At 40.2% G+C, this 22,198-nt stretch overlaps 1 protein-coding gene and 1 pseudogene across 1 annotated transcript; both read left to right on the top strand.

Annotated features, from left to right (window-relative positions):
* Window positions 1–1,620: 1,620 nt before the first annotated feature.
* LOC120636799 lies at window positions 1,621–4,117 on the top strand (annotated as a pseudogene).
* A 15,610-nt stretch (window positions 4,118–19,727) lies between these two features.
* On the top strand, window positions 19,728–22,064 carry LOC120636800. Its single transcript, XM_039908363.1, has 2 exons — window positions 19,728–19,860; window positions 21,100–22,064. Exons 1-2 carry the CDS (start codon window positions 19,728–19,730, stop codon window positions 22,062–22,064), a joined length of 1,098 nt encoding a protein of 365 aa, XP_039764297.1.
* Window positions 22,065–22,198: the final 134 nt, after the last annotated feature.

The raw sequence follows: 22,198 nt of genomic DNA on the forward strand, positions 1-22,198 counted from the left end.
AGGCTATTTTGATGAAATATAAGTTTATTCCTTTTCTATGCTCAATTAAAATTTGTTCGAGTTTCTCATGAAACCCGCTCAATTTTTTCCTTTTCACATTTTGTTTGTTATTCTTTAGTTCTATTTTACTGATTTCGAGGTTTGTTGCAACTTGGTTAAAGCTCGCCGCTCTGCCGTCGCTAATATCATGCGCTATTGCTCTAGTGATGCCTTTAACAGTAGGCGACACTAAGTCTTGCCAGCCTATCCCATTTTTTGCGGATTGGGCATTCTTTGTCAAAGGTGTCGTGGTCCAGTTTATCCAGTTTGGCCGCCTGACAATTGCGACACGTAGCCTTTTCTCCTGCCATCCAGTGTGGGCAGTCCCTCCTCAGGTGCGGCCCAGTACAATGACTGCACTGGTCTGCCGCTTCCGTGCAGAGTTTCCTACCGTGCCCGTAAGACAGACATCGTGTGCACTGGATTAACGGAGACTGGTCTTCGACCTGCACCCTCTGCAAATCCACGTGCACCTTGCCAGCCTGGGTAAGGTTTTGCCACACTGATGGGGACACCTGCAGGACCGCGTGGCATTCGAGTGGGTTTCTCGCTTTCCGTCGATACCGCACCACGGCCCTGTAGTTCCCTTCAGGTATCCCCGCCAGCAGGTGTGCATTCTGGTTTTTCAGAGCGCCCGTTATGTCTTCGTCTGTATTATAGCTAAGAACATTTTTTATTATAATCAACGGGTCTTTATTTGCTTTCTCTTCTATTAGTAGTGTTGGATTGCCAGACCTGAGCTTATCTGCTACCTTGGCCAGCTCTTCCTGGGTCTGACATCCCAACACCACTTTTTGATCTCTCACTTTCCTGAGCCGGTCCACCCGCAGGCCCGATATCTTTGCGCTCACTGCAGTTCTGATTTTCACTATCACATCGTCACTGGTATCATGAGCGTCAACTGAAGATACGATCAGCGAGTGGACCCGCTCAGGCTGGGAGAAAGAGGTCTTCTCCGATTTGGTGGTTGCGGCCATTGCCGCATATGAGATGCCGCCTAAAGTGTTTTTGTTAATGTCGTCGTTGAGTTTTTCGACCGTTTCTCTGACGGCACCCATATCAGTTCTGGCCGCAACTACAAGATCACTCTGTTTTCTCATTTCTTCCAAGACCTCCTTGGCAAAGTCAGCGACGGGAGCAGTTTGAACGACTGGACACGGTGCTTTGTCGTTGAGTCTCAGCGCAATTGTGTACAGGCCGCTAAGGCACTCGATCAGTGTCTCTTTTATAGTCGCTTTTATATTTCCAGACTGCTCCAACTGAGTCTTGGCTTCCTGGAAGAGCTGGTTTGCCGTGGTAGCCAGCTCCTCAAGGGGGCCTTCCGCGGCCGACTTCGCCAAGAAGGGCAGGTCTTTAGAGGGTGCCTTGACAGGAGGGCGCTTGCGGTTTTCTGGGTCAACGTGCTTAACGTTGACACTGGCCACGTTAGAAGATTTAGTTGCATTTGACGCTCTGAATGCCATTATAATAATTCGTAAGTAAGTTTAGAGTTTAAAAGTCACACAACTAACAATACAACGATACAAACATACAAATTAATAAATAACAGGGAATTACAAATTGGCTATATCACAGTATTTAATGTGGTCCTACACTATTCTAACCTAATTAGAATTATTGGGAGGTGTAAATTTCCTGCCAATGGTCGATAATTTTGTAATTTTTATTGATTAAAATTTGTCAAGAGCTTCAGTCAGTAAGATAATAAGCGGACTGAAGTTCCTCTAATGTTGTTATTTTTGGGGGTGTAAAGTGCCCCAAGTCATGTAACAATTGGTAATTGTTATGTTTGGGCTGTGTATAGAGCAACCCAAACTGTCACTAGTAAATTGCCTGGGAGCAATACCGAGATATGTCAAATAAACTTTTTGCCGGTCTCTTTAAGTTCTTTATGTCAAATAAAGTTTCTGCCGGGACTTTATATGGGGGCAGTGTAACAAGGGTGCACGGTGCAAGTACCGCCACGAGCTTGTGTTCGAGGTTATGAAAAAGACTTTGAAGTTCTGTCACGACTTTCAAAATTCGGCTGGATGTTCTCGCGAACTGTGTACATATCTGCACGCCACTAAGGAGGAGCAGAGTTTGTTCAAATCTACCGGGCAACTGCCGCGGGTTTTAGCGGAGCGTCACGCCAACATGTCTGCAGCCGCAGCTGAGACTATCCCCCAGATTGCATTATACATAAAAGAGAGTTACGCGGGCCCACCTCCGCCGCCACCGCCACCACCTTTGCCGGCTGTGTCTGCGCCGGCTAGTGTTGCCCCCGCTGCAGCGTTCCCGCGACCGCCCGTCGTGTCGGTTGCGCCAATCGCCCCGCGTCCCGTGATGCCTATTGGACAACCACCGCTGCCGCCGCCGCCGCCGCCGCCGCCAACGACGGTTCCAACTACTTCAGTTCGGCAGCAGGCGCCTGTATTTACAGCACCCCCTCCAACGGCACCTTTTACAATGGCCCATCCACCTCCACCTATACCGGTATATGATTCCAGTAAACCACCACCGCCAATAATGCCAGCGCACGCTCAAATAAAAAGTAGCGAACCTACGAAAAGGAAAGCCTCGAATGACGATTCATGTGCGAATCAAAATGAAAAAGGGAGAGGATGAAACAATTGCAGACCAGCTGTGTGAAAATTGTGTGCAAAGGGAACTAAGGATCGATGCGATAAAAAAACAATTAGAAGCTATTAATGAAGAGGAGGAATATGGGACTCTCGATTATAAAAAAATGATTGAGGAGTACCAGAACTTGAAAGAAATATTGAAGTCACTAATCAGCACTGATTTGTTTCAAAAGTTCGTTGAAGAAAATGTAGAGGGAATCTCTCAAAATCAATCCAATAATAATACTATATTTGATCAAGAACCGTTCAATGCAGGAATCCCTCAAAATCAATCCAATAATACTATATTTGATGAAGAACCGTCAAATGCAGGTGTTTCAACCGTGCCTAATCAATTTTTATTACAACTCATGGAATACATGATAGGCGACGCCAAGGGCGGCGATTTGGGAGCACATAAAAATCAATCCAATAATACTATGTTCAATCCAGCTGCGTTAGCGTCAGGAGCACATAAAAATCAATCCAATAATACTATGTTCAATCCAGCTGCGTTAGCGTCAGGAACCTCTCAAAATCAATCCAATAATGCTTTGTACAATCAAGCAGCGTTGGCGTCAGGAGCACATAAAAATCAATCCAATAATACTATGTACAATCCAGCTGCGTTAGCGTCAGGAGCACATAAAAATCAATCCAATAATACTATGTACAATCCAGCTGCGTTAGCGTCAGGAACCTCTCAAAATCAATCCAATAATACTATGTACAATCATGGAGCGTTAGCGTCCGGAGCCCATAAAAATCAATCCAATAATACTATGTTCAGTCAAGCAGCGTTAGCGTCAGTCACGGCACAACAAAAGAGCTTTGATGAATCACTTATTCAAGCTTTATCTTCTTTGGCTGGAGAAAGTAATCCTGTCAAAATAAAACACAATAATAAAAATAACGCATCTCCTGAGATATTGCAAACGTTTTTGGACATTTTACAACAAATTAATTCAACTGACGAAACAGCGCCTGCAGAAGTGAACCTAGATACAAGCAACAACGCAAGCTCAAATAATAGTAACATAAGTGACTCCCAACAATACTCGAATAGGCAAGATATACCCGTGTCATCAGTGAGTTCGAGTAGGTTCCCACCGCCGACTGCGCACGGAGTTGCGACATCTCCGGCGTTCTTGCAACCTCAAGTTGCGCCCGCGCCGCCGCCTTACCAGCACTATCAGCCAATGCCGCCAGCAGGGCTTTACTACCCTTCACCCTTCGCAGGCGCCCACACAGCAGGTATGCAAATGGCTCAAGACAGCCAGGCAATGCGAGCACACGTTCCACTTGCGATGCCGCCCGCGCCCCCGCCGCCCGTCTCGTTCGCGCCGACCGCTGCGCCCGCGCCGCCGCCCGTACATCAGCCCAGCCACTACGCGATGGAACGGTACCCGCCGCCCTACTACCCCAGGCATCAGTAGTTCTGCGAACTGGCGACTGCAATCGCGGCCTTCACCATACATGGTCGTCATACCGCCAATGCGAGAGAGTTCCCGTTTCTAATACTGTCGGTCCTAAATTTGTTTGTGCATTCTAATAAAAACATAAATTTAATAACTAATATTGCCATCACTTCAAGCAACATTATTTTGAATAAAAGTTTTTTTATTACATTGACTTTGACATTTGCGTCCCTAAAATAAAAATTATAATTTCAGAGAATAATTACAGAAATATTAAAATCAATTAAATATGTTTAGTACCTGTATAAGATTGAGTCTTTTGATGCGCCGCAAAAATGCTGTAGCTATATTATGGTGTATTGTGGTGGTATAGATAGTATGTTTGAAAGGTTAAAACCCTAAGTAATAAAGGTTAATATCATTCATCTGTAAAAAATAATTTTTATGAAGACATTTTTTTACCAAGTTGTATAAACTTCCAAAAAATACATAATTTGCATTGTCTCAAACATGTAGGACATACGATACTCGAAAACTAGCTATTTTTTTTTTAAATTGTGTATTTGCATTGTAAAAGTCATTTAATTTGAAAATTTACATTTGATATAAATACTTTGTTATTAAATTTATTATTAGCATACTTAAGTTAAGAATTTAATTTAATTTTAATGTTACTTTGATACTCAATAAGGAATAGTATATTATTTGCTTCCTTCCTGATTTTTTAATAACTATAGTACCAGCTAGGTATAGTACTAGACCAACAAAAACCCCATTTTTTCAATTAAAATTAGATTCTGTTACCTTACTTAATAATATAATGTTTGAATAAATATTCTCTGTCACTAAATACTGATTCATTGTCTACTGCTTTTTATTCATTGTCTATTGATTTACTATAAATAATTACTTTCTGTAGAAAAACAATTGTATTCATATTTTTCTGACCAACAAATAAAGTATTCTTAAGAAAAAAAAAAAAAAAAAAAAAAAGTATGGCAGTTTTGTAGGGCCTATGAAGCCTCGGTTCAAGATTTATGTCTTTTTAGACCGTCTAAAATGTGCGAAATTCGCGTGCGCGCCGCTCTCGCGCGTGCGGGTGTCGTGCAGTCCAGTGAGGAGCACACGCTTATGTGAAAATTTAGTTAAAAAATTTAGAAACTCGGAAAATTTTCGGAAAAAGTCCAAAAATTTTCCAATGAAATTAATTATTTTTCTTTTTGCAGGGTGGCGCAGAAGGCCAGAAATAACACCCCGACAGTGGACTCGTAAAAAGTCTCGACCAGGAGCGGGGGTAAGTGTGTTTAGCAGTCAAATTGTTGAATGAAATCACTCAAAGTATGGCAGTTTTGTAGGGCCTATGAAGCCTCGGTTCAAGATTTATGTCTTTTTAGACCGTCTAAAATGTGCGAAATTCGCGTGCGCGCCGCTCTCGCGCGTGCGGGTGTCGTGCAGTCCAGTGAGGAGCACACGCTTATGTGAAAATTTAGTTAAAAAATTTAGAAACTCGGAAAATTTTCGGGAAAAGTCCAAAAATTTTCCAATGAAATTAATTATTTTTCTTTTTGCAGGGTGGCGCAGAAGGCCAGAAATAACACCCCGACAGTAGACTCGTAAAAAGTCTCGACCAGGAGCGGCGGTAAGTGTGCTATCTTGGGTTAAACATGGACGTAAAACTAAATTGGTCGAAGCACATTGCAGATTTACGAGTAAGAGGTGCACAAACACTTGGTGCCCTCAGCCTAATCTTAAATCGAAAAAAGGAAACTTAGCGCGTCTACCAAGCTAAAAATTTATATTGTACTTGTCAGGCCAACAATAACTTATGCTTGCCCCATTTGGAGTAATACTTGTTCAACTAATTATAAATTATTACAAATTATCCAAAACAAAGCACTCAAAATAGCTTACAATACTCCATTTAAGAGATGTGTGTATTGCTGTAGTATATATATGTAAAGAAAGTATATTTCTTTAGAGTTTCAATATTGTATAATTTAAATTCTCCCGCGCTCCAAGCCGTCGGCAAAGCAGTTCAAAAGTTATGATAAAACAGTAACAAATATGGCAGTCAGAAAAAGACAATTTTGATGTGTCATTGTGCGTGACTTATAACGGATAACGGAATAAATCAAAAAACCATTTGTGAACTTACTTAAGAAATAAACTTTAAATGTCGTTTCTTTGTTTTTACAGGTAGGAGTGATTTACATATTTGTCTCAAAATTGAATTGTAGCGTAATGTAATAAAAATAACGAAATAAATCTTTGTTTTTACAGAGCAACACATTTAAGTTGTTTCAGTTGACGAAATCATACGAAGTAAACTAAAAACCTATTATAAAACGACATTTTTGTTTATTAACGTCAATTGGAAATGGAGAAACTTCGTTTTGAATTTACACTGACGCCTGGGAATGATGGAAAATCGAACGTTTTTGCTATAACCTCAATAGCCACAAGTGATAACAAAGTGTACGCAATACCCGGAGAGTTACAACCAGTTAATCTTCATAAAGAAATATTGAAAACATCTGCGTATGTGAAAGTAAAAAATAGCATAAAAAAAGGCACCAGGTAAGAAGAGTCTGGATAACTTTGACAAAAGAGCTTGAAAAAGTTTATGTGGATGAGGACGGTAATTTACAATTTGGGGACCAATTTCTAGAAGAAATTTGCCAGGAAAAAGTTGCCGCTCTTACATCAGACACTGGTACATTGGAGAAGTTATTTGAAAAATTAGTAGAAAATACGCAGGTGAGTAAAACTCAGAGCTTGAAACATGTTGCTGAGAAGTTTGTGATAGAAAAATTTACAAGTAAAAATTCCAATGCAAACCAGTGGATTGACATTTTTGAAAAAGAATGCATACGCTTTGATGTGAAAACAGATGAACAAAAAATTGAAATACTCAGATTGTTTATGGATAAAAGTTGTGCTGATTGGTATAGCTCAATGATCATAAAATTAACCGTCAACTCTGAATGGTCAATGTAGAGAAACAAATTCTGTGAATCATTTGCGAACAAGGGATGGAACCCAGTCACATATGCACTATTATTTAAATACAAAGAAGGTTCATTGTTAGATTATGCCATGAGAAAGGAAAAACTTTTGTTGGAAATGAGAAGAACAATTGACATAGGCACATTGTTGGATCTTATCGCAGCTGGTTTACCAGAGTTTATTCTTAATAGAATTGATAGAGAAGCATTACTTGATACAGTGGATTTATTCAATGAAGTGAGTAAATTTGAACACATGGTAAATAAGAGAAATTTTGTGGCTAAGGGAAAATATGGAAACCCTAGAGCACAGACTAAAAATGAAGATAAAATTCCTTGCAAAATTTGTGAAAAATTAAATAAAGGAAATCGGTACCACTCTGGGAGTTCATGTTGGTTTCGAACAAAAGAGGACGACAAATGGAAAAAAATGCTATCAAACATGTTAACAATTCGGTGATTGAAGCTGAGTTAAATGAAACCGACCAAAAAAACGAATAGCAACACCACTAATTAATGTAAAATTATTATTAAATGATAAAGTACAAATAAATGGAATTTATGATTCCGGCTCAAATGTTTCTCTGATTAACTCAAAGTTACTTAAACTAAAAGGAAAAAGAAACAGTTCAAATGAAGCTAATTTAGTAACAATTAATGGTGTTAAAAAGACAAGTGGTTTGACAACTTTAAAAATAAAAATCTTTGAATTGGAAAAAGATGTTGATGTATACATAATTGATGAAAAAAACTTTAAATATGAATTTTTGATTGGATTAGACATAATTAAAAGTTTTAAGCTTATTCAAAATGAAGACTTATCAATAACACAAAAACACTGTGTTAATACGGAAAATGAAAAAACTGAATTTTTTTTTACCAATATTAGAACAAATACAGTATTACAAGTAATACAAAAAAATAATAGCATTTGGTCGAATTACAAAATAAATTTGAATGAGCATGTTAACAAACAAGATTTCAAATTAATGATAGAGCACTTAAATCAGTATCAAAAAAATAAAATAGATAGACTAATAAGCAAATATAAATCCGTTTTTGCAAAGGACAAATATGATGTGTGGGGTGTAAGTGGGTGTGGCTAGTACCAGTCAGCCTCCCAAATTGCCAACCTCACCTGCACGTGGTGCACCCTGCCGTTTAACCGACGAGGCTCTGGCGACCGACAAGTGGCGGTATAACCACTTCGAATTGGCTAGGCTGAACAAATGGCACAGACCGGTGTCGGGCAGCAGCGACGCCGGGGCGATCAGTCTAGCCCTGCGATGACCAACCCGCCTGCCCAGCGTGGTCATTATCGGGCATATCTTTAATGGGAAGGAGAAAAAAACCACAGCCCCTAGTTCCCGGCGGCCCCGCTATTCCTGGCTCTGGCAGCGGTTATGGTAACGGCGGGGCAAGGGGTGTTAAGAATCTCCGGCAGAGATTCCGCTGCCAACCCCGACGACTTGACCTGGCAACATACAACGCACGCACGTTGAGGACCGATGGAAAGGTGATTGAGCTGGAAGAAGTGGTGAGCAAGTTGCGCTGGGATATTATAGGATTGTCTGAAGTCCGGCGAGAGGGGGAGGACTCGATAATCTTGGAATCCGGCAACTTGTTTTACTACCGGGAGGGTGACCAACAGTCACAGGGTGGTGTCGGGTTTATCGTCCACAAGTCTCTCGTCAACAATGTTGTAAAAGTCGAAAGTGTGTCGAGCAGGGTAGCATACCTTATACTCAGAATTACCAAACGGTATTCGTTGAAGGTCATACAGGTATACGCGCCGACTTCGGCACACCCAGACGAGGATGTAGAGTATGAGGACATTTCAAAAGCCATACATGCCTCGAACACCTACTACAATATTGTGATGGGGGATTTCAACGCGAAGCTTGGCGAGCGAACTGGTTCAGAGTTGAGGGTGGGGCAATTTGGGTATGGGCAACGGAACCACAGGGGTCAAATGTTGGCTGACTTCATGGAGAAGGAGGGCCTTTATATGATGAACTCCTTCTTCAAGAAGCGGCCACACAGGAAATGGACCTGGATAAGCCCCGATGGTTCCACGAGAAACGAGATCGACTTCATCATGTCGACCAAACGGCATGTATTCAATGATGTCTCTGTGATCAACAGGGTTAAAACCGGAAGTGATCACCGTATGGTAAGAGGCACATTGAGTATAAACGTTCAACTTGAAAGAGTCAGACTGGTGAAGTCTACACTCCGGCCTACTCGTGCCCATATTCAAAACCCCGAGAGCTTTCAACTAGAACTACAGAACCGGTTCGGTTGCCTAGCAGATTGCGACACTGTGGACGATTTGAACAACAGGCTGGTGGAAACTGTCCAAACAGTCGGGTCCAAATTCTACAAGGCCCACCGTAGAAACAAGGCCAATAGGTTCTCAACCAATACACTCAAGCTTATGACGGAGAGGCAAGAGATGAGACTACAGTCTATAGCAGACGCGTCCGCTTACCGGCGGATTAATAGGCAGATCTCTAAATCACAGACTCGTGATATGCGGCACTTCAATACAGAGCGTATTAAAAATGCCATCGAGCAAAACAGAGGCTCTAAAGTGTTCGCTAGAGATCTGTCTATCGGTCAGAGCCAGTTGATGCGACTGAAGACCAATAATGGTAGTCTTGTCTCTTCCAAACCTGAGATCTTGGGTGAGGTTGAGAACTTTTATGGACAGTTGTACACCACAGTACAGACGCCTGTTGAAGATTTGGCTAAGGATCCTAGAGCCAAATTAACTCGACACTATACCGAAGATATCCCAGACGTCAGCCTATACGAGATTAGTGTGGCTCTCAAGCAGCTTAAAAATGGCAAGGCGCCGGGTGATGACGGAATAACGGCAGAACTCCTGAAGGCAGGTGGAAAACCGATACTGAGAGTCCTTCAGCGATTGTTTGATTCCGTTATTCACCAAGGCACAACGCCAGAGGCATGGCACAGGAGTGTGGTGGTTCTGTTCTTCAAAAAAGGTGATAATACCTTGTTGAAGAATTACAGACCCATCTCGCTGCTGAGTCATATCTACAAGCTGTTTTCGAGAGTCATTACGAATCGTCTCGCTCGTAGGTTTGATGACTTCCAGCCTCCCGAACAAGCCGGTTTCCGTAAGGGCTTTAGTACCATAGACCACATTCATACGCTGCGGCAGGTTATACAGAAGACTGAAGAGTATAACCGGCCACTTTGCTTAGCGTTTGTGGACTATGAAAAAGCCTTTGATTCGGTGGAAACTTGGGCTGTGTTTAGGTCACTGCAGAGATGCCGAATTGACTACCGGTATATCCAAGTGTTGCAGTGTTTGTACAAAAACGCCACTATGTCAGTTCGTATACAGGATCAGACTACGAGACCAATCCAATTGCAGCGAGGCGTGCGACAGGGAGATGTTATCTCCCCGAAACTATTTACCGCTGCGTTGGAGGACGTCTTTAAGCTTCTGGAATGGAACGGACTTGGCATCAACATTAACGGCGAGTACATCACTCAACTTCGGTTTGCCGACGATGTAGTCATAATGGCAGAGACTCTGGGAGACCTAAATACGATGCTCGATGGCCTCAGCAGAGCTTCTCAACAGGTTGGCCTGCGAATGAACATGAGCAAGACGAAGATTATGTTTAATGCTCATGTTCCGCTTCAACCAGTAATCGTTGAGAACACTGCACTCGAAATTGTTGACGAATACGTATACCTAGGACACACGATCCAGTTAGGTAGGTCCAATTTCGAGAAGGAGGTGAACCGCCGAATCCAACTCGGATGGGCAGCGTTCGGGAAACTCCGTGCCATCTTTTCGTCAGAAATCCCTCAGTGCCTGAAGACGAAAGTCTTCGAACAGTGCGTGTTGCCAGTGATGACCTATGGCTCTGAAACATGGTCGTTAACTATGGGCCTCATAAGAAGGCTTAGAGTCACTCAGCGGGCGATGGAGAGAGCTATGCTCGGAGTATCTCTACGCGATCGAATCAGAAATGTGGAGATTCGTAGAAGAACCAAAGTTACCGACATAGCTCAACGAGTCGCGAAGCTTAAGTGGCAATGGGCCGGGCACATAGTTCGGAGAAAGGATGGACGTTGGGGTCCCAAGGTGCTGGAATGGCAGCCCCGTACTGGTAAGCGCAGCGTTGGTCGACCCCCAACGAGGTGGACAGACGACATTAAGCGCGTCGCAGGTAGCCGTTGGATCCAAGCGGCTCAGAATCGTGGAACTTGGAACTCCCTACAAAAGACCTATGTCCAGCAGTGGACGTCTATCGGTTGATGTGATGATGATGATGATGATGAAATATGATGTTGGTTCGGTTGATGGATATGAAGCGAGGATAGACTTATTAGTCGATAAATATTGTAGTAAGAGGCCTTATAGATGCACTATAGAAGATAAAAAAGAAATAGAAAAACAAATAGCAAAATTACTGGATACTAAACTTATAGAAGAGTCCTATAGTCCATTTGCTGCGCCTGTAACATTGGCATTTAAAAAAGAGGAGAACAGAAAGTCCAGGCTATGCATAGACTTCAGGGATTTAAATAAAATAGTAGTGCCTCAAGCTCAACCATTTCCCTTAATTGAAGATTTAATGATGAAAACGAGAATGCAAATTTTTTTCAACATTAGACATAAATTCAGCATTTTGGTCTATCCCTTTACGAATCGAAGATCGAAAAAAGACGGGATTCGTTACACAGGATGGACATTTTCAATGGACATGCCTTCCATTTGGGTTAAAGACCTCACCAGCAATTTTTCAGAGAATATTAAGTAATATATTGAGAAAGTATAAACTAATAGATTTCACAGTTAATTTCATTGATGATATACTCATTTATTCCGAAACTTTCGATGAACACATTGGTCATCTAACACAGTTATTAGATGCAATCAAAACAGAAGGCTTCAGGCTAAAATTTTACCAAATGCACCTTTGCATCAGACTCTGTCAAATACCTGGGTCACATAATTCAGAATAATTCTGTAAAACCACTTAAAGATAACCTGATTTCAATAAAAGATTTCCCAGTTCCAAAAACACAAAAAAATTACGAGTATATAGAAAAAAGAGCAATAATACTAGAACCATTGCATAATTTACTAAGGAAGAATCAAAAATGTGTTTGGTCAGATAAATGCCAAACAGCATTTGAAATGATAAAAAACTTGCTATGCTCACAACCAGTTCTAGAAATATATGATCAGGACTTACCAATAAACATCTATACTGATGCTTCTTTAGAAGGTATTGGGGCTATTTTAAAACAAACACAACCGGATGGTAAAGAAAATCCGGTTGCATATTTTTCAAAAAAATTAAATGAAGCACAAAAGAAAAAGAAAGCAATATACTTAGAATGCTTAGCTATCAAGGAAGCGGTGAGATACTGGCAACACTGGTTGATAGGTAAAACTTTTACAGTTTATTCAGACCACAAACCACTTGGAAACATGAATCTGAAATGTAGGGCTGATGAAGAGCTTGGTGATTTAACATATTATCTTTCACAATATAATTTTAAAATAAAATATGCACCAGGAAAACAGAATTTGGAAGCGGATTGCCTGAGCAGAAATCCGGTATTGGAGTCCAATGAAAATACAGATGAACAATTAAAAGTTGTGAACTTAATTAAACTTGAAGATATCATAAAAGATCAAAAAAATTACGAAGAAATACAAAACAAAAAAAGCAAATTAATTGAACGATGCAACGTCTTCTTCAAAATGGGTAAAAAACGAAAAAAAATAATTCTTTCTGAACAATTTAGCTAATTGTTGAAAAACGTGCATGATAAATTTTGCCATATTGGAATTTGACAAATGCAGAAGACAATTAGTCCACACTATGCAGCTAAAAATTTGATGAAGAACATCAAAAAAGTTTGTAGTAGTTGTGAAATTTGTATTAAAAATAAATCAAGAGGACAAGATAAATTTGGATTTATGTCTCAGCTTGGCCCAGCCACGAAACCCTTTCAAATAATCTCTATAGACACGATTGGAGGCTTTGGAGGTTCCAGATCAACAAAAAGATATCTTCATTTGGTTCATCCACCCTACAGTCCTGACCTGGCTCCCAGTGATTATTAACTCTTTCCAAAAATGAAAAAAGAACTTCGGTGGAAGAAGTTCTCAAGCGATGAAGAAGTGAAGGAAGCAGTTTCAGCTTATTTTTCAGACAAAGAAAAAACATTTTTTTTTCGAGGGTATACATAAGCTAATTGAAAGATCTGAAAAATGTATTAGGGTTGCAGGAGAATATATTGAAAAGGAAAAATAAACTTGTATTTTTATTTCCACGTCTTACCCCCGATGCCGCGAACTTAAAAACGCCCCCTCGTAGATACGAGTATCTGAGCGGTCATGGAAATAATTTAGCTTGGTTACCAGGAACTAAATTTCTAGGTGTGGGTACATCATTGGGAAAATTAAAACTATTTGATACAAGAACTCATAAAACAGCGCAATATTTCAGTTTACATACAGCTTATAACACAATTAGCTTTTCATCCTAAAAATAAATGTTTAGTGACTGCAAGTAAAGATGGCACTTTGAAGGTCGTGGATTTAACCATGGGAAAAGCTTTATATTCTTTAGATCTAATGCTGCAAAGAATGCTGTTACTTATTCTAAGAGTGGTGCATTTATAGCTGCGGCTACTTCAGACCGATTGGTTGGTATATGGAAAACATAATTCAAATAGAATCTTGATTTAAAAGCTAGAAAAATATGAATTGTTATGATATTTCTTTCTACTTATACACATCAACAGAAATTAAGGGGTTTATTCCACTTGCATATATAGAAGTTTCGGAGGGATGGGCTTCGTCAGCATTGGTCTGCAACCCGTCTAGGAGAAGGAAAACTCAAAAATCAAACCCGGAATGGTTACTCTGTTAGGCGCGCATGGGTCCAACCTGTCTAAGCGGCAGTCACCTGCAGCCGACCTGGTTCCACATATATCGACTTATCGTTCCTGTGGGTCAGACCAGCTAGGCCGAGAGGGTGGTGTAGGTCTTGGGCAACCCTACATCTCCTCAATATCGTCCCAGGCGATGCACTGTCTGTGAAGAGGACACTTCACACGTGAGAGCTAGCTTTCGCGGAAACAACACGGAGAGTGGCAGTTACCAGTTATAAGTCCGCATGAATAGGCGTAAGTGTGGACGCTAGGGGTCATTCTCGACAGTGAGAGAGTCCATTGTAGACTCATCGATCAGTTACCAGCTCAAGCTAGGCAGCCCCCGGCCAATTGGGTACTGATCCGTCTCGGTGCGAGTCTGTTCTTTTGAGGTGTGGAGAACACTGGCTTATAGCCAGATAACTAGCGCCGTTATCTGTTACACCTGCATTCACGAAAATAAAACCTACTATTACCCGACTATCTATGCGTCTTGCGACGCGGAACGTCCGTACATTGAGGACAGGTCTCCCAAACACCTGTGGAGGCTTAGGTAACGTACAAGACCTACGTAAAACCGCTGTAATTGATCTTGAGTTAAAGAGGCTCAACATAGCAGTAACAGCTTTACAAGAAACACGAATTCCCGACGAAGGCTCCATTAGAGAATCTCACTACACTTTTTTTTGGAGAGGGAAAGAGGAATCTGCCAAACGTGAGCATGGTGTCGGGTTTGCAATAAGAAACGACCTTTTGCCATCGCTGGAGACCACTCGTGGTATATCAAAAATATGACCTATGAAAACATCAAAGACACTGTAAGTAAATATAAAAAGCAGTTTCATCTCCAATACAGAAACGGGAATAAAGTAGCTGTCATCTGTTATTCACCTGAAGCTCATCAAGCTGTTAAAAGGTGATCTGCTGATGGTGTATTACACATACACCCGCAAGGATGAAAAAACACCCAAGGTCTACCTGCCTATACTGAAAAGGATCTTCCTGATGAGCTCAAAAAGCTTGGCTTTGTGGGAGCTACTGTGACTAAATGAAAATTAAACAATGAGGCACCTTGTCCTCCATATTTAGTTCAACTCGCCGAAGGCTCTGATGTTGTCAAATTTCGACAAATAAAATACTTATTTAACTGTGTTATAACGATTGAAAAATTTAAACCTAACCTCTCTTCAGGTAGACAGTGCTTAAGTTGTTAGGGCTTTGGACATTCTTCGAAAAACTGTAATATGCCACCGCGTTGTGTTAACCCTTTATAGGGCAGAGGGGCTATTTTTACCACCAATATTTTCTACCGATTAAGCAGTGAGAACAAAATTAGGGAATATATATTTTTTTGCACTGGCAAATATGAATTATCTGTCTTGTCAATAATTAAAAAAAAAAAAGATTTGTCTTTGGAATTTTTGTGATGGCCGATGCAGCTGTTGTAAAATTGGCGTATTTTTCATGATCAGTTTTAATCTCCGTGAATCTTCTTAATTTTACTTGGAAAGAGGTAATTACTTAGTTTCGTTTTGTGGTATTATAATTACTCCTATGATTTTTGCCTGTATTTTTGAATTCACCATCTTTTTTCTTTTTTCTAAGATTTTTTTTATTGGTGGGAATATTATTCCCGCTGCCCGGGTATGTCGTTCAACTAGTTCATATTTTTTTCAGATTTTCTCGTACAATGGAGCATTATTTGCGTGACGATGAAATAGAAAAGGCCTTGGAGGAGATCTTTGGGATTCCAGATGATGGTTCAGAAGACGGAAATGAGTCTGATGAGGCAGAAGAATTCAATGTGAACAATATTCAAAGAGTTCTGGAAGATAATAGTTCTTCCACAAGTTCTCCTGCGCCGGAGCAATCAGAATACACACTTAGAAATAGACCAGAGCCAGAGCCTTCCTCATCACATTCAACTTCTGCTGGAAGATCAGATTACTCACATCAGGACGAGTCTTTGAGTATTGAATCTACCCAACAGATCCCAGAATTACTGGAGGAAGAACCTAGTGATGAATCAGAATGTGAAGATGAGTCATGGGGAAAAAATATGTGGGATTCCCGGCCAGATCCTGAATTTGATGAGGTAACAGTACAACCTAAGTATCTTATGAATAGAAAAGCCCGTCCAGTAGCCCACTTTGAAAAATTTTTCAACGATGATGGCTTTGATTTGATTATCACTCAGACGAACTTGTATGCGGAACAGGAACGGATAAAGAATTGGAGTCCTGTCGACAAAGCAGAAATTCGTGCTTTTTTGGGCATTTTTATTATAATGGGATATCACATTCTGCCCCAAATAGATTTGTATTGGTCAACAGACCCTGGCTTTAGAGTAAACGAAGTTGCTGATGTTATGACCCGAATAGAACCGAATAGAAGTTTGTTAAGATAGTCCTCGGTCAAATTAAGATAGCTTGCGTCCGCATAGTCGAGAAAAGAGAGAAAAAGAGAATGTGCTAACATAACTTTAGTCGGGATTGGAAGAATGGATCGCAGACGGCACAGCGACCTAAAAGTGCCAAAAGTCCTTCTACTCAAATCCCTGACTTGCACAGACCACGATAACTCTTTATCAAGATGCAAGCCAAGGTCTCTTTATCAAGAGGCACAAAACGGAATTGTGACACCATTAAAATCAACACTAGGTAGATTTTCCCAATCAACCCTTGAACGCATACCAGGGCTTCCAATAATAATAGCCTGAGATTTAGCTGGATTAACCTTAACTCCATACTGCCTGCTCCACTCAAAAATTTCCTTAAGATCTGTATTAATAGCAGCAACAGTAGAACCAAGGTTATCAAGGGTTGAATGGCGATAGATTTGGAGATCATCTGCATACATGTGATGGAGAGAAGAGATACATTGGGAAATTGAATTAATAAAAATAGCAAAGAGTAAGGGAGATAACACGCCGCCCTGAGGTACCCCGGCCGCAACATCACACCAGGATGAAGAGGTCTCCTCAATCCGAATGCGTTGCCGACGACCAAACAGGTAACTCCGAAACCAATCTATCACCGATGGAGATATGTTAATGGAGCGCAGGATACTCAACAAGATATCATAATCAACTGAGTTAAAAGCATTACTGAAGTCTAGCAGTATCAGTACTGTGAGTTCCTTATCATCCATCGCCCACCGAAAATCATCAGTTACTTTAACTAGCGCTGTAACTGTACTATGACCAGCACGAAAGCCACTGCAAGGGACTGAGAAGTAAGTTTTTATTAAGGAAAAGATTGAATTGTTCGTAAACTAGCTTCTCAAGAACTTTAGAAAGGAACGGTAAAATAGAAATGGGACGGAAATCAGAGAAAGAAGCAGGATTGGCCTTTTTAGGCAGAGGGGTGACTTGTGCATTCTTCCAAGCTTCAGGAAATTTGCTAGTCAAGATGGTAGAATAGTTCAGAATATGGGTAAGAAAAGGGGAAACAACATCAAGAATGGGAACGATCATATTACGGCTGACGCTATCAGTACCGATTGCATTCGAGGCGATGGACAATATGCTCTTCTTAACATCACATTCAGTGAAAGTCTCGAAGGTAAAAGGTAAAAAGTCTGGAGTTGATGGCGAAGAAAGAATACTAAGAGTACGCTCCTTATTGACACTATCAATTGTATCAGAAGTAGAGAAATGTTTACTAAGGAGTTCAATATCAATGTTGATAGAAGTCTTAGGGGATGATTTACCAACTTCAAGTGACTCAAGAAATTTCCAAGTCTTAGCGGTATCACCGTTCTCGACTGATTAATGGATGTGGCGACGTTGGGCATCTCTACACAATGTATTACAGCGATTTCGTGCTTTATGATACTTTATACGGTTAGCATCAGAATCATTAATTTTATAATTAAATTTTGCCGTGTTCTTCTTATGCATTAGAATTTTAATCTCCTCTGATAACCACGGAGCTGGCAAGTGCTTAATTTTAATTGGTCTTACCGGAGCATGCTTATCATAGAGCTGTGTAATCAGCGTGTTGAATATTTCGACCTTGCGATCAACGGAATCTACATCCATGATAGCCGCCCAATCTAAATGTCTGGCATCATCACATAGAAGACTCTTATGAATCCCTCCAAAGTTACGCCGCAGAAGAATTCTCGCTTTCGATTTAGGAGGACGTATATTATAGGAGAGATAAATCAAATCGTGATAGGAAAATGCATCAGCAAGACATTGACCATGCTTATTGACGAAGTCTGGAGAAGAAACTATAATTAAGTCAAGAAGAGAGGGAGTACAGCCGGGAGAATAATGTGTAGCGGCAAGAGGCAGTAGCGAAAGACTACAGGATTCTATCGTAGCCAGAAGATTCCTGGTACGATGATCATCTTTAAGTAAGCATGTATTAAAGTCTCCCATAATAATTCAATGGCTGTACGAGGGGATTACTTTTTCTAACAGGGTTTCAAAAGAGTGAAAGTAATTGGAAATAGATGGTGGGCAATAGAATACACCAAGAAGGATTTTAGTATGAGATAGGAGAACTTCCACCAGTAAGTGCTCAGCCGCATCAGGAAGAGGGGGTTGAGACGACGAACTAACAACAGAGAAAGGAATATAGGATCGCAAATAGATCGCAACTCCACCCCCTCCCCTGCCAACACGGTCATTCCGAATTAGTCGAAAACCTGGTAAAGAGAAGGCTGATGAAGGTAAAGAAGTTTTAAGCCAGTTTTCAGAAACATAAACTATTGGAACTAGAAGACATAGACAGAAAAAGATCACTATTTAGACTATCTGACGACATAATAAAATAATAAATATTAATATAATAAATATAAACATAATAAAATAAATTAAAATTTAATAAAAAAAAAAATATATGTATATTATAATAATAACGACAAAGTGTCTTTTAAAACTATACACGAACTAATTTTCCCAATCCGCCAGCTGTAAAATAAATAATGGAAAACAACAGAAAAAAAACAATCACACAGTAACTCAATAAAACTAACGGATTTTAAATTTTTTCTGACCAGTGTGCTGTAGGCCTCAATAGACTGCCTCAGGACTAGCCAAAGTCAAATCCGTCATTCGTTCATAAAAATTTAACAACAAGTCCCTGTGAGCACGACATGGAGGAAAATAGCAACAATAAAAGTTCCAAGTTTGTATATGTCGGCTTTTAATGGTAACTGAAACACAAATAATGTCAGCCACTGAGTCGGGCGATGGGATGGTAGTTGAGTACTTAACTTTGAGTTCACGATTAACTGCTATTAAAACACCGCCACCCATTTTGTCCCCCCTCAGTACATAGTTACGGTCACAACGATAGACACTGTATCTGTTGTCAAATAATTCGAGATCAAAAATACTCGGGAGCAGCCAGGTTTCCGTCAGACATATAATATCATAATCACAATTTAATACACTTCTAAAAAGATTATATTTGTCTTCGTACGTAGCCCGCGAACGTTTTGATAGTAAATTTTCAAATCAGACGCGTATTTTAATGGTATAAGTATAATACATACAAAATAACTCGCAAATAACTATTATGACATGCGCCAAGTTGTCGTTAGATGAAACTGACGTATGAATATAATTGTGTCGCAGAATACACAAATTATGATTAATTTTAATAAAGAATTCACATGATAAGTAAATTGTGAATAAATGAACTAACCTACACATAATGAGATAAAACTTTATACTTAAACTATAATTTACCACAAAACTGACTTGACGCAGAATGGCGGGCTCACAACCCATCACCCTAGCACCCTTGAACCAGGCCTGCGCCCAACTCTTTAACGTTAATAGACAGTGGATGTATAGAACTTTCAAGGTAATCAGCGAACAACAAAAACATTCGGAAAAACACCGTAACAACCGAATAATTAAAGATCTTCGGACATTTTTCATAGTAAGTCTCAAACTTATATAGTAATAAAGTACACGTTCTTCATGACATACAATTTTTATAATTTCAAATACCAAAAGTAACAAAATGGACTTGACATTCCAAAACATATAGAAATATCTTATAAAAACTAAAAACATTAAATAAACTCCATGGAAATAAATAAAACACCCTTCAAGCACTAATGAGAACAAAAACCTAAAAATATTCTTTAAGCCTAAGAAAAGACTCAAATCTTTGTAATTTCTTGTACTAAGTCTGGAAAAAATATTTAGAGTAGCTTTGTAACTCTTTAGAAACAGCAAACAACTTATATAAATATACTCTCTAATAATTTCTTTTAAAAACAACAAAATCATGAAATGTATATGATCCATAACACTAATTAGGGAGAATTGGTAGAAGAAAGTAACTATTCTACTAATGCAATGACTCAAACACATAAATATGATTGAGTATGTTAACTTGATAATACCTAAATGGGCAAAAATGTGACAATTATCTCTGGTTTTAATAAAAGTGACTAAACTAAATATTATATTTCGTCGCTTCATTCTTCAGATATAATAAACAACATGTAGTCCTTTTACCCTGCAGGCAACATTTCGCACATTTAGTAATAAGTAGGTAGTATTCCTTTTTTTTTTTTTTTTTTTTTTTTGTTTTCTTGTGGGTAGGCTCTGCGACTAGTCGTCATTCTATTTCCGTGCGAGGCAACAAGCACACGCTTCTAAAATGCGTAAACGAAGTGCTGAGGAAAATAAAAATATTACAGTGAAAAAATTAAAAAGCTTGAGAAAAAAAATGAGAAAAAACATCGACGTGTAATCATGTACTCATCGTCGGATTCCGAAGACAATATGGGTAAGTGCTTTAACAATACTTTACAGTGTGTGATTCTTTGATGTGCGTAAAGCGTCTAGTAGGCTTTCCTGGCGGTTAACTGCGGGTTAACACGAAGGACAAGCATGACGCCAAAAGTGATCCCAATGGTTGAGCCGGGTCGACTTGACCTAAAATATAAAGGTATCTGTAAGCTTTCCTGGCGGTTAACTGCGGGTTAACACGATGGTTAAGCGGATGCCAAAAACCTAAACTCTTGTTTGTTCCAAATATTTAAATCTGTAACATTGCTAATATATAGCAGTACCTATAAAAAAAAAAAAAAAAAAGTTTTAACTTTATCGTTTTCTTTTCTTAGAAAATGGAACACAAGAGTCAAATGAGCATAATGACGCACCACCCTTGTTACCTCATTCGCCGACACCATCGTCTCAGTCGGCACAGCGTTCGGGAGCTCTGCCTCCATCGACTTGCGAACATGTAGATGAGATTGTCCCATCGTCGCAAGACGTATGCACAGAGGCGATGCCGGAACTCGAACCAGAGTTATTGCATGCACTGGGGGACGCAGTGGACGATATTCCGATTTATGGCCCTGACATCCATGGCAAATTGGCGCAGCGATGGCTCCCAATCTTAAAAAAGGGCCTTCAAGCGGAGATAAAAGAAAAGCTTTTAAAGGAGTATGTGGCTCCAGATAATTGTAAACTGTTAAAAGCCCCAACCTTAAATCCAGAAATATCTGCCGCTGTCGCGAATATTGTAAGGGCCCGGGACAGAAAGCTCCAGACAAGGCAGGATCAGCTGGGCCTAGGTATAACAGCTATAAACAAAGCGATGACTTTGTTATTGACCGGCGATGACAAGGTACAAGCAGTAAAAATTTTATCGGATAGCTGTCGAATACTTACTGATCTTCACTTTACTGAGACGCAAGTAAGATCGAAGCTCATTACTCCGGGACTGGATAAATCCTTTTTGGCCGTAATTCAAAACCATGAGCGGGATGAAACCCTTTTCGGAAATACATTACCGGACAAAATCAAAGCTTCAAAGGCAATTGAAAGGCAAGGCCTTCAAATTAAAAAAGTCCCCAATCCGAAAGCGTCGACACCGAGTTCTTCCTTTGCAGCCGCTCGCCCTCGTCCTCAGGGAAACTGGTCCGGCCCCTCTCGCTACCAGTCGTTCAGCAGGGGGGGGCGGGCAGGATCGTACCGAACTCAATATCGCCGCGCGCCGGCGTCCATGCCACCGCCGTCAACGCGGAATTCAACTTCGAGCACAATGAACCCTGTCAACAAGCGTGCCCCAACACGGCACTAACACAGGTACACGCTGGCAGGCTGCGGCATTACTATCCTTGTTGGCTTAGGGTTACTAAAAATCCCATTGTTTTAGATTGGGTGCACAATGGTTATTGTATACCATTCACTCGTGAAGTAGTGCAAAATAACACC

The sequence above is a fragment of the Pararge aegeria genome (assembly GCF_905163445.1).
Source record: "Pararge aegeria chromosome W unlocalized genomic scaffold, ilParAegt1.1 SUPER_W_unloc_2, whole genome shotgun sequence".
NCBI classification, from domain to species: Eukaryota; Metazoa; Arthropoda; class Insecta; order Lepidoptera; family Nymphalidae; genus Pararge; species Pararge aegeria.

Coding starts and splice junctions, on each gene's coding strand:
- LOC120636800 (XM_039908363.1), top strand. CDS start 19,728: ATGGCGGGCTCACAACCCATCACCCTAGCACCCTTGAACCAGGCCTGC. Junction 19,861..21,099: donor AAAACATTCGGAAAAACACC/GTAACAACCGAA, acceptor TTCTTTTCTTAG/AAAATGGAACACAAGAGTCA.